Consider the following 13,120-nt stretch of genomic DNA (forward strand, 5'->3'; position numbering starts at 1 on the left):
TTCAATACTGTATTCATTTCAATACTGTATTCATTTCAATACTGTATTCATGTCAATACTGTATTCATGTCAATACTGTACTCATTTCAATACTGTATTCATGTCAATACTGTATTCATGTCAATACTGTATTCATGTCAATACTGTACTCATTTCAATACTGAATTCATTTCAATACTGTATTCATTTCAATACTGTACTCATTTTAATACTGTATTCATTTCAATACTGTACTCATTTCAATACTGTATCCATTTCAATACTGTATTCATTTCAATACTGTATTCATGTCAATACTGCACTCATTTCAATACTGTATTCATGTCAATACTGTACTCATTTCAATACTGTATTCATTTCAATACTGTACTCATTTCAATACTGTATTCATTTCAATACTGCACTCATTTCAATACTGTATTCATTTCAATACTGTACTCATTTCAATACTGTACTCATTTCAATACTGTATTCATTTCAATACTGTATTCATTTCAATACGCACCTTTGAACTTCCCACTCTCCAGCAGGGCTCCAGACTCTTCCAGGGAAAAGAACTCTTCTATGGAGACGAAGTTGTAATCCACCCCTGATATCTCCCCGTCGCGAGGCTGTCTGGTCGTACCTGGAGAGGGACAGGTAACATTAGGACAGGTAGGGCTAGAACCCTAACACACACAGAAGCCAGAACAAAGTAATAATTAATCTCCTCGTCCCGAGGGGGTGTCTGATTATACCAGCACATACAGTGGCTTGCAGAAATATTCACCCCCCCCCCCCCCCCCCCCCCCCCCCCCCCTTGGCATTTTTCCTATTTTTTGCCTTACAACCTGGAATTAAAATAGATTTATTGTGCGTTTGTATCATTTGATTTACATAACATGCCCACCACTTTGAAGATGCAAAATATTTTGGGGGGTGAAACAAGCAAGAAAAAACGGAAAACTTGAGCGTGCATAACTATCTCACCCCCCCAATATCAATACTTTGTAAAGCCACCGTTTGCAGCAATAACAGCTGCAAGTCTCTTGGGGTATGCCCTCTGTGGCACCTTACGGTCAGATGCCGAGCAGTTGCCACACCAGGCGGTGATGCAACCGGTCAGGATGCTCTCAATGGTGCAGCTGTATAACATTTAAAGTATCTGGGGACCCATGCCAAATATTTTCAGTCTCCTGGGGGGGTAAAGGTTTTGTCGTGCCCGCTTCACAACTGTCTTGGTGTGTTTGGACCATGATAGTTCGTTGGTGATGTGGACAGCAAGGATCTTGAAACTCTCGACCCGCTCCACTACAGCCTTGTTGATGTTAATGGGGGCCTGTTCGGCCTGCCTTTTCCTGTAGTCCACGATCAGCTCCTTTGTCTTGCTCACATTGAGGGGGAGGTTATTGTCTTGGCACCACACTGCCAGGTCTCTGACCTCCTCCCAATAGGCTGTCTCATTTTTGTCGGTCACTGTTGTGTCGTCAGCAAACTTAATGATGGTGTTGGAGTCGTGTTTGGCCACGCAGTCGTGGGTGAACAGGGAATACAGGAGGGGACTAAGGACACACCCCTGAGGGGCCCCAGTGTTGAGGATCAGCTTGGCAGACCCTTACCACCTGGGGGTGGCCCGTTAGGAAGTCCAGGATCCAGTTGCAGAGGGGGGTGTTCAGTCCCAGAGTCCTTAGCTTAGTGATAAGCTTCGTGGGCACTATGGTGTTGAATGCTGAGCTGTAGTTAGTGAACAGCATTCTCACATAGGTGTTCATTTTGTCCAGGTGGAAAAGGGAAGTGTGGAGTGCGATTGAGATCGCGTCATCTGTGGATCTTTTGGGGAGGTATGCGAATTGGAGTGGGTCTAGTGAATCCTATCCGGGAGGCATTGGATAAATCCAGGAACATATAAAGTCTATCAATAACAAAGCCTTTATCAGGTGTAAAGTCTATCAATAACAAAGCCTTTATCAGGTGTAAAGTCTATCAATAACAAAGCCTTTATCAGGTGTAAAGTCTATCAATAACAAATCCTTTATCAGGTGTAAAGTCTATCAATAACAAAGCCTTTATCAGGTGTAAAGTCTATCAATAACAAAGCCTTTATCAGGTGTAAAGTCTATCAATAACAAAGCCTTTATCAGATGTAAAGTCTATCAATAACAAAGCCTTTATCAGGTGTAAAGTCTATCAATAACAAAGCCTTTATCAGGTGTAAAGTCTATCAATAACAAAGCCTTTATCAGGTGTAAAGTCTATCAATAACAAAGCCTTTATCAGGTGTAAAGTCTATCAATAACAAATCCTTATCAGGTGTAAAGTCTATCAATAACAAATCCTTTATCAGGTGTAAAGTCTATCAATAACAAAGCCTTTATCAGGTGTAAAGTCTATCAATAACAAAGCCTTTATCAGGTGTAAAGTCTATCAATAACAAAGCCTTTATCAGGTGTAAAGTCTATCAATAACCAAGCCTTTATCAGGTGTAAAATCTATCAATAACAAATCCTTTATCAGGTGTAAAGTCTATCAATAACAAAGCCTTTATCAGGTGTAAAGTCTATCAATAATAAAGCCTTTATCAGGTGTAAAGTCTATCAATAACAAAGCCTTTATCAGGTGTAAAGTCTATCAATAACAAAGCCTTTATCAGGTGTAAAGTCTATCAATAGCAAAGCCTTTATCAGGTGTAAAATCTATCAATAACAAAGCCTTTATCAGGTGTAAAGTCTATCAATAACAAAGCCTTTATCAGGTGTAAAGTCTATCAATAACAAATCCTTATCAGGTGTAAAGTCTATCAATAACAAAGCCTTTATCAGGTGTAAAGTCTATCAATAACAAAGCCTTTATCAGGTGTAAAGTCTATCAATAACAAAGCCTTTATCAGGTGTAAAGTCTATCAATAACAAAGCCTTTATCAGGTGTAAAGTCTATCAATAACCAAGCCTTTATCGGGTGTAAAATCTATCAATAACAAATCCTTTATCAGGTGTAAAATCTATCAATAACAAAGCCATTATCAGGTGTAAAGTCTATCAATAACAAAGCCTTTATCAGGTGTAAAGTCTATCAATAACAAAGCCTTTATCAGGTTTAAAGTCTATCAATAACAAAGCCTTTATCAGGTGTAAAATCTATCAATAACAAAGCCATTATCAGGTGTAAAGTCTATCAATAACAAAGCCTTTATCAGATGTAAAGTCTATCAATAACAAAGCCTTTATCAGGTTTAAAGTCTATCAATAACAAAGCCTTTATCAGGTGTAAAGTCTATCAATAACAAAGCCTTTATCAGGTGTAAAGTCTATCAATAACAAATCCTTTATCAGGTGTAAAGTCTATCAATAACAAAGCCTTTATCAGGTGTAAAGTCTATCAATAACAAATCCTTTATCAGGTGTAAAGTCTATCAATAACAAAGCCTTTATCAGGTGTAAAGTCTATCAATAACAAAGCCTTTATCAGGTGTAAAATCTATCAATAACAAATCCTTTATCAGGTGTAAAGTCTATCAATAACAAAGCCTTTATCAGGTGTAAAATCTATCAATAACAAAGCCTTTATCAGGTGTAAAGTCTATCAATAACAAAGCCTTTATCAGGTGTAAAGTCTATCAATAACAAATCCTTTATCAGGTGTAAAGTCTATCAATAACAAAGCCTTTATCAGGTGTAAAATCTATCAATAACAAATCCTTTATCAGGTGTAAAGTCTATCAATAACAAATCCTTTATCAGGTGTAAAGTCTATCAATAACAAAGCCTTTATCAGGTGTAAAATCTATCAATAACAAAGCTCACAGTACACAACTGTGCGGTTACATACTCTTTTATTTCACGCGAACGGCAAATTGCATCCAAACTCTAAATTAGTCATGTAGAATAGTGGTTGACATGGAGGCATGAGGCTGGAGGAGAAATAACACTTGCATCCCAAATGGATCACTATATAGTGTAGTGCACTACGCATTAGACCAGGACCCTGATCGAAAGCACTACTCTATGTAGGGAATAGGCTGCCATTTGGGATTGCAGGCCCCAAAAAAACAAAACCAGCAGTCTGTCACAATGAATCAACTTACTGGCCTGGCACCTAATGGCAGTTGCTATAGAAACAGGTCAGTCACACGAACTATACACTTATTTTCCTTTATTTCTTCTCCTGATGTGTTTTTGAATGAGAGCAGCACCCGCCTACCTGGTAGGAAGATACCAGCAGCACCCGCCTACCTGGTAGGAAGATACCAGCAGCACTCACCTACCTGGTAGGAAGATACCAGCAGCACCCGCCTACCTGGTAGGAAGATACCAGCAGCACTCACCTACCTGGTAGGAAGATACCAGCAGCACCCGCCTACCTGGTAGGAAGATACCAGCAGCACCCACCTACCTGGTAGGAAGATACTAGCAGCACTCACCTACCTGGTAGGAAGATACCAGCAGCACTCACCTACCTGGTAGGAAGATACCAGCAGCACCCACCTACCTGGTAGGAAGATACTAGCAGCACTCACCTACCTGGTAGGAAGATACCAGCAGCACTCACCTACCTGGTAGGAAGATACCAGCAACACTCACCTGCCTGGTAGGAAGATACTAGCAGCACTCGCCTACCTGGTAGGAAGATACCAGCAGCACCCGCCTACCTGGTAGGAAGATACCAGCAGCACCCGCCTACCTGGTAGGAAGATACCAGCAGCACCCGCCTACCTGGTAGGAAGATACCAGCAGCACCCGCCTACCTGGTAGGAAGATACCAGCAGCACCCTCCTACCTGGTAGGAAGATACCAGCAGCACCCGCCTACCTGGTAGGAAGATACCAGCAGCACCCGCCTACCTGGTAGGAAGATACCAGCAGCACCCGCCTACCTGGTAGGATGATACCAGCAGCACTCGCCTACCTGGTAGGAAGATACCAGCAGCACCCACCTGCCTGGTAGGAAGATACCAGCAGCACCCGCCTACCTGGTAGGAAGATACCAGCAGCACCCGCCTACCTGGTAGGAAGATACCAGCAGCACCCGCCTACCTGGTAGGAAGATACCAGCAGCACCCGCCTACCTGGTAGGAAGATACCAGCAGCACCCGCCTACCTGGTAGGAAGATACCAGCAGCACCCGCCTACCTGGTAGGAAGATACCAGCAGCACCCGCCTACCTGGTAGGAAGATACCAGCAGCACCCGCCTACCTGGTAGGAAGATACCAGCAGCACCCGCCTACCTGGTAGGAAGATACCAGCAGCACCCGCCTACCTGGTAGGAAGATACCAGCAGCACTCGCCTACCTGGTAGGAAGATACCAGCAGCACTCGCCTACCTGGTAGGAAGATACCAGCAGCACTCGCCTACCTGGTAGGAAGATACCAGCATTACCCGCCTACCTGGTAGGAAGATACCAGCAGCACTCGCCTACCTGGTAGGAAGATACCAGCAACACCCACCTACCTGGTAGGAAGATACCAGCAGCACTCGCCTACCTGGTAGGAAGATACCAGCAACACCCACCTGCCTGGCAGCAAGATACCAGCAACACCCACCTGCCCGGCAGCAAGATACCAGCAACACCCACCTGCCTGGCAGCAAGATACCAGCAACACCCACCTGCCCGGAAGCAAGATACCAGCAACACCCACCTGCCTGGCAGCAAGATACCAGCAACACCCACCTGCCTGGCAGCACTCTCTTTCAGATGATGACACCAGGGATTTTATTTTGCTAGCAGGTATGTAATCATGTGTGATTGAGTTGATCTGATTATACAAATGTAGGATCTTAATTTGAGGCAGTTTGCTACAGCAGAAAAATGATCCTGCAGTAGAAGGAAATGTAAATTATTATGTGGATTATAATTAATTGACATTTCTGTAGGTTTTGATAAATTTTATGTAAGGGAAAAACAAGTCTGAAATTTCAAAGTGGAAATTCTAAACTTAAGAAGCCATTTTAAACCTCAAATACACAACAAATGATCCTGCAACATGGTGATCAAATTCAAATCCTACATCTGTAAGTGCATGAGTATGTGTGTGTGTGACTGCTTGATGTTTGTGTGGAGGTGGTGGAATGGGTGGAGGGTGTGTAGGGTGTGTAAGGGGTGGAATAGATGGAGGGGGTGGATGGGTGTAGGGGGTGGAGGGGGTGGAATAGGTGGAGGGGGTGGAATGGGTGTAGGGGGTGGAGGGGGTGGAATAGGTGGAGGGGGTGGAATGGGTGGAGGGGGTGGAATAGGTGGAGGGGGTGGAATGGGTGTAGGGGGTGGAGGGGGTGGAATAGGTGGAGGGGGTGGAATGGGTGGAGGGGGTGGAGGGGGTGGAATGGGTGGAGGGGGTGAGTTGGCACAGTTTAGCGGTGTATGCATGTATAGTTATAGATATCACATTGCTACTCACAGGGGACGGCTCTGAGGTACAGGTTCTCCCTGATCACCTGCTGCAGTTGGCTGTCCATGGATCCTGGAGTGAAACACTTGCTCAGGTACAGCCTCAGGTCCTTACACAGAGTAGAGCCTGTACGAGAGAGACAGGACATACTGTATGTTATCAGATGTCAGCAATAAACAAGGAAGGATTTAGTGAAATACTTTACCCAGGTCTGACTGTGTGTATCTCTGAGGAGTAACCAAAACCTCACTATCAAAAAAGCAGGCACACACAAATTATTACTCTGTCTGTCTGTCTGTCTGTCTGTCTGTCTGTCTGTCCGCTTGTCTGTCTGTCTGTCGTGAAGGACACACAAATGCACCCAAAGATTTTGTGAAGGCGCCATTTAAGGGATTACAGTCACATTGGTAACAGTGACCTCTTTATGTCCCTACACTGCTGCAGGCTGAATTAGTGTGTGTGTGTGTGTGTGTATGTGTGTGTGTGTGTGTGTGAACGTTTGTGTGTGAGCATGTGTGAGCGTGTGTGAGCGTGTGTGAGCGAGTGAGCGTGTGTGTGTGTGTGTGTGTGTGTGCGTGTGTGTGTGTGTGTGTGTGTGTGTGTGTGTGTGTGTGTGTGTGTGTGTGAGCGTGTGTGTGTGTGTGCGTGTGTGTGAGCGTGTGTGTGTGTGTGTGTGTGTGAGTGTGTGTGAGCGTGTGTGTGTGTGTGTGTGTGTGTGTGTGTGTGTGTGTGTGTGTGTGTGTGTGTGTGTGTATGAGCGTGTATGTGTGTGTGTGTGTGTGTGTGTGTGTGTGAGCGTGTGTGTGTGTGTGTGTGTGTGTGTGTGTGTGTGTGTGTGTGTGTGTGTGTGTGTGTGTGTGTGTGTGTGTGTGTGTGTGTGTGTGAGCGTGTGTGCGTGTGTGTGTGTGTGTGTGTTATTCCCTCCATGTAGTACCGTGTCATCACACTGAGACAGGACAGGGTGAAACAACAAACAGAAACATGAGAATAATTCAATTTTATCAAAACTGAACCAAATCTTCTGACCAAATCACAACTGAACAAAACATCAAAAACAGCGTTAAACTATGTTCAGCTCCCTCATCCTATGTGTAAAAGATCTTGTGATATTGATTTGTTTTCGGTCAAAGCCTTTTCCCTTCGCTAATACCCTCCTTCTCCCCAATGTCCCTTTGGTCAGCATGTACAGCTGGCCGAAACACAGGGCTCTACAACCCTGTTCCTGGAGAGTTCATTATTAGAATCAGCTACGCCAGAATAGAGTTGGAGTTTAAAACATCAGGAGGGTCTCTCTCCAGGAACAGGGTTGGAGTTTAAACCTACAGGAGGGTCTCTCTCCAGGAACAGGGTTGGAGTTTAAACCTACAGGAGGGTCTCTCTCCAGGAACAGGGTTGGAGTTTAAACCTACAGCAGGGTCTCTCTCCAGGAACAGGGTTGGAGTTTAAACCTACAGGAGAGTCTCTCTCCAGGAACAGGGTTGGAGTTAAAACCTACAGGAGGGTCTCTCTCCAGGAACAGGGTTGGAGTTTAAACCTACAGGAGGGTCTCTCTCGAGGAACAGGGTTGGAGTTTAAACCTACAGGATAGTCTCTCTCCAGGAACAGGGTTGGAGTTTAAACCTACAGGAGGATCTCTCTCCAGGAACAGGGTTGGAGTTTAAACCTACAGGAGAGTCTCTCTCCAGGAACAGGGTTGGAGTTTAAACCTACAGGAGGGTCTCTCTCCAGGAACAGGGTTGGAGTTAAAACCTACAGGAGAGTCTCTCTCCAGGAACAGGGTTGGAGTTTAAACCTACAGCAGGGTCTCTCTCCAGGAACAGGGTTGGAGTTAAAACCTACAGGAGAGTCTCTCTCCAGGAACAGGGTTTGAGTTTAAACCTACAGGAGGATCTCTCTCCAGGAACAGGGTTGGAGTTAAAACCTACAGGAAGGTAGCTCTCCAGGAACAGGGTTGGAGTTAAAACCTACAGGAAGGTAGCTCTCTGGGAACAGGGTTGGAGTTAAAACCTACAGGAAGGTAGCTCTCCAGGAACAGGGTTGGAATTAAAACCTACAGGAAGTTAGCTCTAGGAATAGGGTTGGAGTTGAAACCTACAGGAAGGTAGCTTGAGGAACAGGGTTGGAGTTAAAACCTACAGGAAGGTAGCTCTCCAGGAACAGGGTTGGAGTTAAAACCTACAGGAAGGTAGCTCTCCAGGAACAGGGTTGGAATTAAAACCTACTTCCTGTAGGTTTTAATTCCAACCCTGTTCCTGGAGAGCTACCTTCCTGTAGGTTTTAACTCCAACCCTGTTCCTGGAGAGCTACCTTCCTGTAGGTTTTAACTCCAACCCTGTTCCTCAAGCTACCTTCCTGTAGGTTTCAACTCCAACTCTCTCCAGGAACAGGGTTGGAGTTAAAACCTACAGGAGGGTCTCTCTCCAGGAACAGGGTTGGAGTTAAAACCGACAGGAAGGTATCTCTCCAGGAACAGGGTTGGAGTTAAAACCTACAGGAAGGTAGCTCTCCAGGAACAGGTTTGGAGAGCCCTGAAATAGAGACATTACCTCCCTGATCAATTCATTCTTTCGACTGCTTTATGACCGAAAATGACAGGTCACCACTGTTTATTAGTGGACTGTGTAGATTACATTTCCGTGTCAGATTGGTTCGTCCCTTCACCCAGTCCGCCTGTCTTGTCTACCTCTCTCTGTCTCTCTCTCGCTGACTCTATCTCTCTGTATCCTCCATCCCTCCAGACCCCTCCTTTCATCCTATATATATATATATATCTCTCTCTCTGTCTGAATATTCTGTCCACTCCTCACCTCATCCTTCCTCCCCTAGCCTCCATTGACAGTCAAACCTCAATCCCAACTCTCCTCCCCTGACTGTCTCTGACAGTGATCAAACCTACTCAATATCCTTGGTCTCCACGGAGATCACAGAGGTTAAGTAATAGAGTGAAGACAATCACATTCACTTAGCATGAGATACTACAGTACAGTACACACTACCTAGTACAGTATACACTACCTACTACAGAGATATAATACTATAGTACAGTATACACTACCTACTACAGAGATATAATACTATAGTACAGTATACACTACCTACTACAGAGATATAATACTACAGTACAGTATACACTACCTACTACAGTACACACTACCTACTACAGTATACACTACCTACTACAGAGATATAATACTACAGTACAGTATACACTACCTACTACAGTACACACTACCTACTACAGTATACACTACCTACTACAGTACACACTACCTACCACAGTATACACTACCTACTACAGTACACACTACCTACTACAGAGATATAATACTATAGTACAGTATACACTACCTAGTACAGTATACACTACCTACTACAGTACACACTACCTTCTACAGAGATATAATACTACAGTACAGTACACACTACCTACTACAGTACACACTACCTACTACAGAGATATAATACTACAGTACAATACACACTACCTACTGCAGTATATACACTACCTTCTACAGTATACACTACCTACTACAGTATACACTACCTACTACAGTATACACTACCTACTACAGAGATATAATACTATAGTACAGTATACACTACCTACTACAAAAATATAATACTACAGTACAGTACACACTACCTACTACAGTATATACACTACCTACTACAGTATACACTACCTACTACAGTACACACTACCTACTACAGTATACACTACCTAGTACAGTACACACTACCTACTACAGAGATATAATACTATAGTACAGTACACACTACCTAGTACAGTATACACTACCTACTACAGAGATATAATACTATAGTACAGTATACACTACCTAGTACAGTATACACTACCTACTACAGTACACACTACCTTCTACAGAGATATAATACTACAGTACAGTACACACTACCTACTACAGTATACACTACCTACTACGGATATATAATACTACAGTACAGTACACACTACCTACTACAGAGATATAATACTACAGTACAATACACACTACCTACTACAGTATATACACTACCTACTACAGTATACACTACCTACTACAGTATACACTACTTACTACAGTATACACTACCTAGTACAGTACACACTACCTACTACAGAGATGTAATACTACAGTACAGTATATACTACCTACTACATTACACACTACCTACTACAGTATACACTACCTACTACAGTATACACTACCTACTACAGAGATATAATATTACAGTACAGTACACACTACCTACTACAGTACACACTACCTTCTACAGAGATATAATACTACAGTACAGTACACACTACCTACTACAGTATACACTACCTTCTAGAGTATACACTACCTACTACAGAGATATACTATTACAGTACAGTACACACTACCTACTACAGAGATATAATACTACAGTACAGTACACACTACCAAATACAGAGATATAATACTACAGTACAGTACACACTACCTACTACAGTATATACACTACCTTCTACAGTATACACTACCTAATACAGTACACACTACCTACTACAGTATATACTACCTACTACAGTACACACTACCTACTACAGTATACACTACCTAGTACAGTATACACTACCTACTACAGAGATATAATACTACAGTATAGTACACACTACCTACTACAGAGAGATATAATACTACAGTACACACTACCTTCTACAGTATACACTACCTACTACAGTACACACTACCTTCTACAGTATACACTACCTACTACAGGATACACTACCTACTACAGAGAGATAGAATACTACAGTACAGTACACACTACCTACTACAGTATACACTACCTACTACAGAGAGATAGAATACTACAGTACAGTACACACTACCTTCTACAGTATACACTACCTAGTACAGAACAGACTACAATAACTACTACAGTACAGACTACCTACTACAGGACAGACCAACTACTACAGTACACACTACCTACTACAAGGCAGACTACCTACTACAGTACACACTACCTACTACAAGACATACTACCTACTACAGGACAGACCAACTACTACAGTACAGACTACAGTAACTACTACAGTACAGACTACCTACTACAGTACAGACTACCTACTACAGTACAGACTACCTACTACAAGGCAGACTACCTACTACAGTACACAATACCTACTACAAGACAGACTACCTACTACAGCACACACTACCTACTACAAGACAGACAGCCTGCTACAGTACAGATTAACTACTACAGTACAGATTAACTACTACAGTACAGTACATACTACCTGTTACAAGACAGTAGGACAAGTAACAGTAGAGCAGTAGACGGTAGGACAAGTAAGAGTAGAGCAGTAGACAGTAGAACAAGTAGCAACAGAGCAATAGACAGTAGGACAAAATAAGACTAGAGCAGTAGACAGTAGGACAAGTAGAGTAAAGCAGTAGACAGTAGAACAAGTAGCAACAGAGCAATAGAAAGTAGGACAAGTAAGAGTAGAGCAGTAGACAGTAGGACAAGTAGAGTAAAGCAGTAGACAGTAGAACAAGTAGCAACAGAGCAATAGACAGTAGGACAAGTAAGACTAGAGCAGTAGACAGTAGGACAAGTAGGAGTAGAGCAGTAGACAGTAGAACAAGTAGCAACAGAGCAGTAGACAGTAGGACAAGTAGGAGTAGAGCAGCAGACAGTAGAACTTGTCCTACTGTCTACTGCTCTACTCCTACTTGTCCTACTTTCTACTGCTTTACTGTCACTTGTCCTACTGTCTACTGTTCTTCTGCTACTTGTTCTACTGTCTACTGCTTCACTGTCACTTGCCCTACTGTCTACTGCTCTCCTGTCACAGTAGACAGTAGGACAAGTGACAGTAGAGCAGTAGACAGTAGGACAAGTCACAGTAGAGCAGTAGACAGTAGGACAAGTGACAGTAGAGCAGTAGACAGTAGGACAATTGAAGGAAAGCAGTAGAAAGTGGGACAAGTAAGACTAGAGCAGTAGACAGTATGACAAGTAAGAGTAGAGCAGTAGAAAGTAGGACAAGTCACAGTAGAGAAGTAGAAAGTAGGAAAAGTGACAGTAAAGCAGTAGACAGTAGGACAAGTGACAATAGAGCAGTAGAAAGTAGTTAAAGTGACTGTAGACATTAGGACAAGTCACAGTAGAGCAGTAGAAAGTAGGACAAGTGTCTTTAGAGCAGTAGAAAGTAGGACAAGTGACTGTAGAGCAGGAGAAAGTAGGACAAGTGTCTTTAGAGTAGGAGAAAGTAGGACAAGTGTATTTAGAGCAGGAGAAAGTAGGATAAGTGACAGTAAAGCAGTAGAAAGTAGGATAAGTGACAATAGAGCAGTAGAAAGTAGGACAAGTGACAGAAAATCAGTAGACAGTAGGACAAGTGGGAGTAGACATTAGAACAAGTGACAGTAGAGCAGTAGAAAGTAAGACAAGTGACAATAGAGCAGTAGACAGTAGGACAAGTACCAGTAGAGCAGTAGATAGTAGGACAAGTGACAGTAAAGCAGTAGAAAGTAGGACAAGTACATTTAGAGCAGTAGAAAGTAGGACAAGTGAGAGTAAAGCAGAAGAAGTAGGAGAAGTGACAGTAAAGCAGTAGATAGTAGGACAAGTGACAGTAGACATCAGGACAAGGTACAGTGGAGTGTAGACAGTAGGACAAGTGACAATAGAGCAGTAGCAAGTAGGACAAGTTACAGTAAAGCAGTAGACAGTAGGACAAGTGACAATAGAGCAGTAGAAAGTAGTTAAAGTGACTGTAG

General features: G+C 43.0%; 1 protein-coding gene across 1 annotated transcript in view; it reads right to left on the bottom strand.

Moving 5' to 3' along the window:
• Positions 1-13,120, bottom strand: part of LOC139416958 (membrane-associated guanylate kinase, WW and PDZ domain-containing protein 3-like) — an 86,142-nt gene that overhangs the window by 69,488 nt on the left and 3,534 nt on the right. Inside the window, exons 2-3 of the mRNA XM_071166170.1 lie at positions 6,369-6,485; positions 506-625 (exon numbers count right to left, since the gene is read on the bottom strand). Of these exons, the coding sequence (XP_071022271.1) occupies positions 506-625; positions 6,369-6,485 (237 nt within the window). The remainder of the gene's footprint in view (positions 1-505; positions 626-6,368; positions 6,486-13,120) is intronic.

This window comes from Oncorhynchus clarkii, chromosome 9, assembly GCF_045791955.1.
Source record: "Oncorhynchus clarkii lewisi isolate Uvic-CL-2024 chromosome 9, UVic_Ocla_1.0, whole genome shotgun sequence".
In the NCBI taxonomy this organism is placed as follows: Eukaryota; Metazoa; Chordata; class Actinopteri; order Salmoniformes; family Salmonidae; genus Oncorhynchus; species Oncorhynchus clarkii.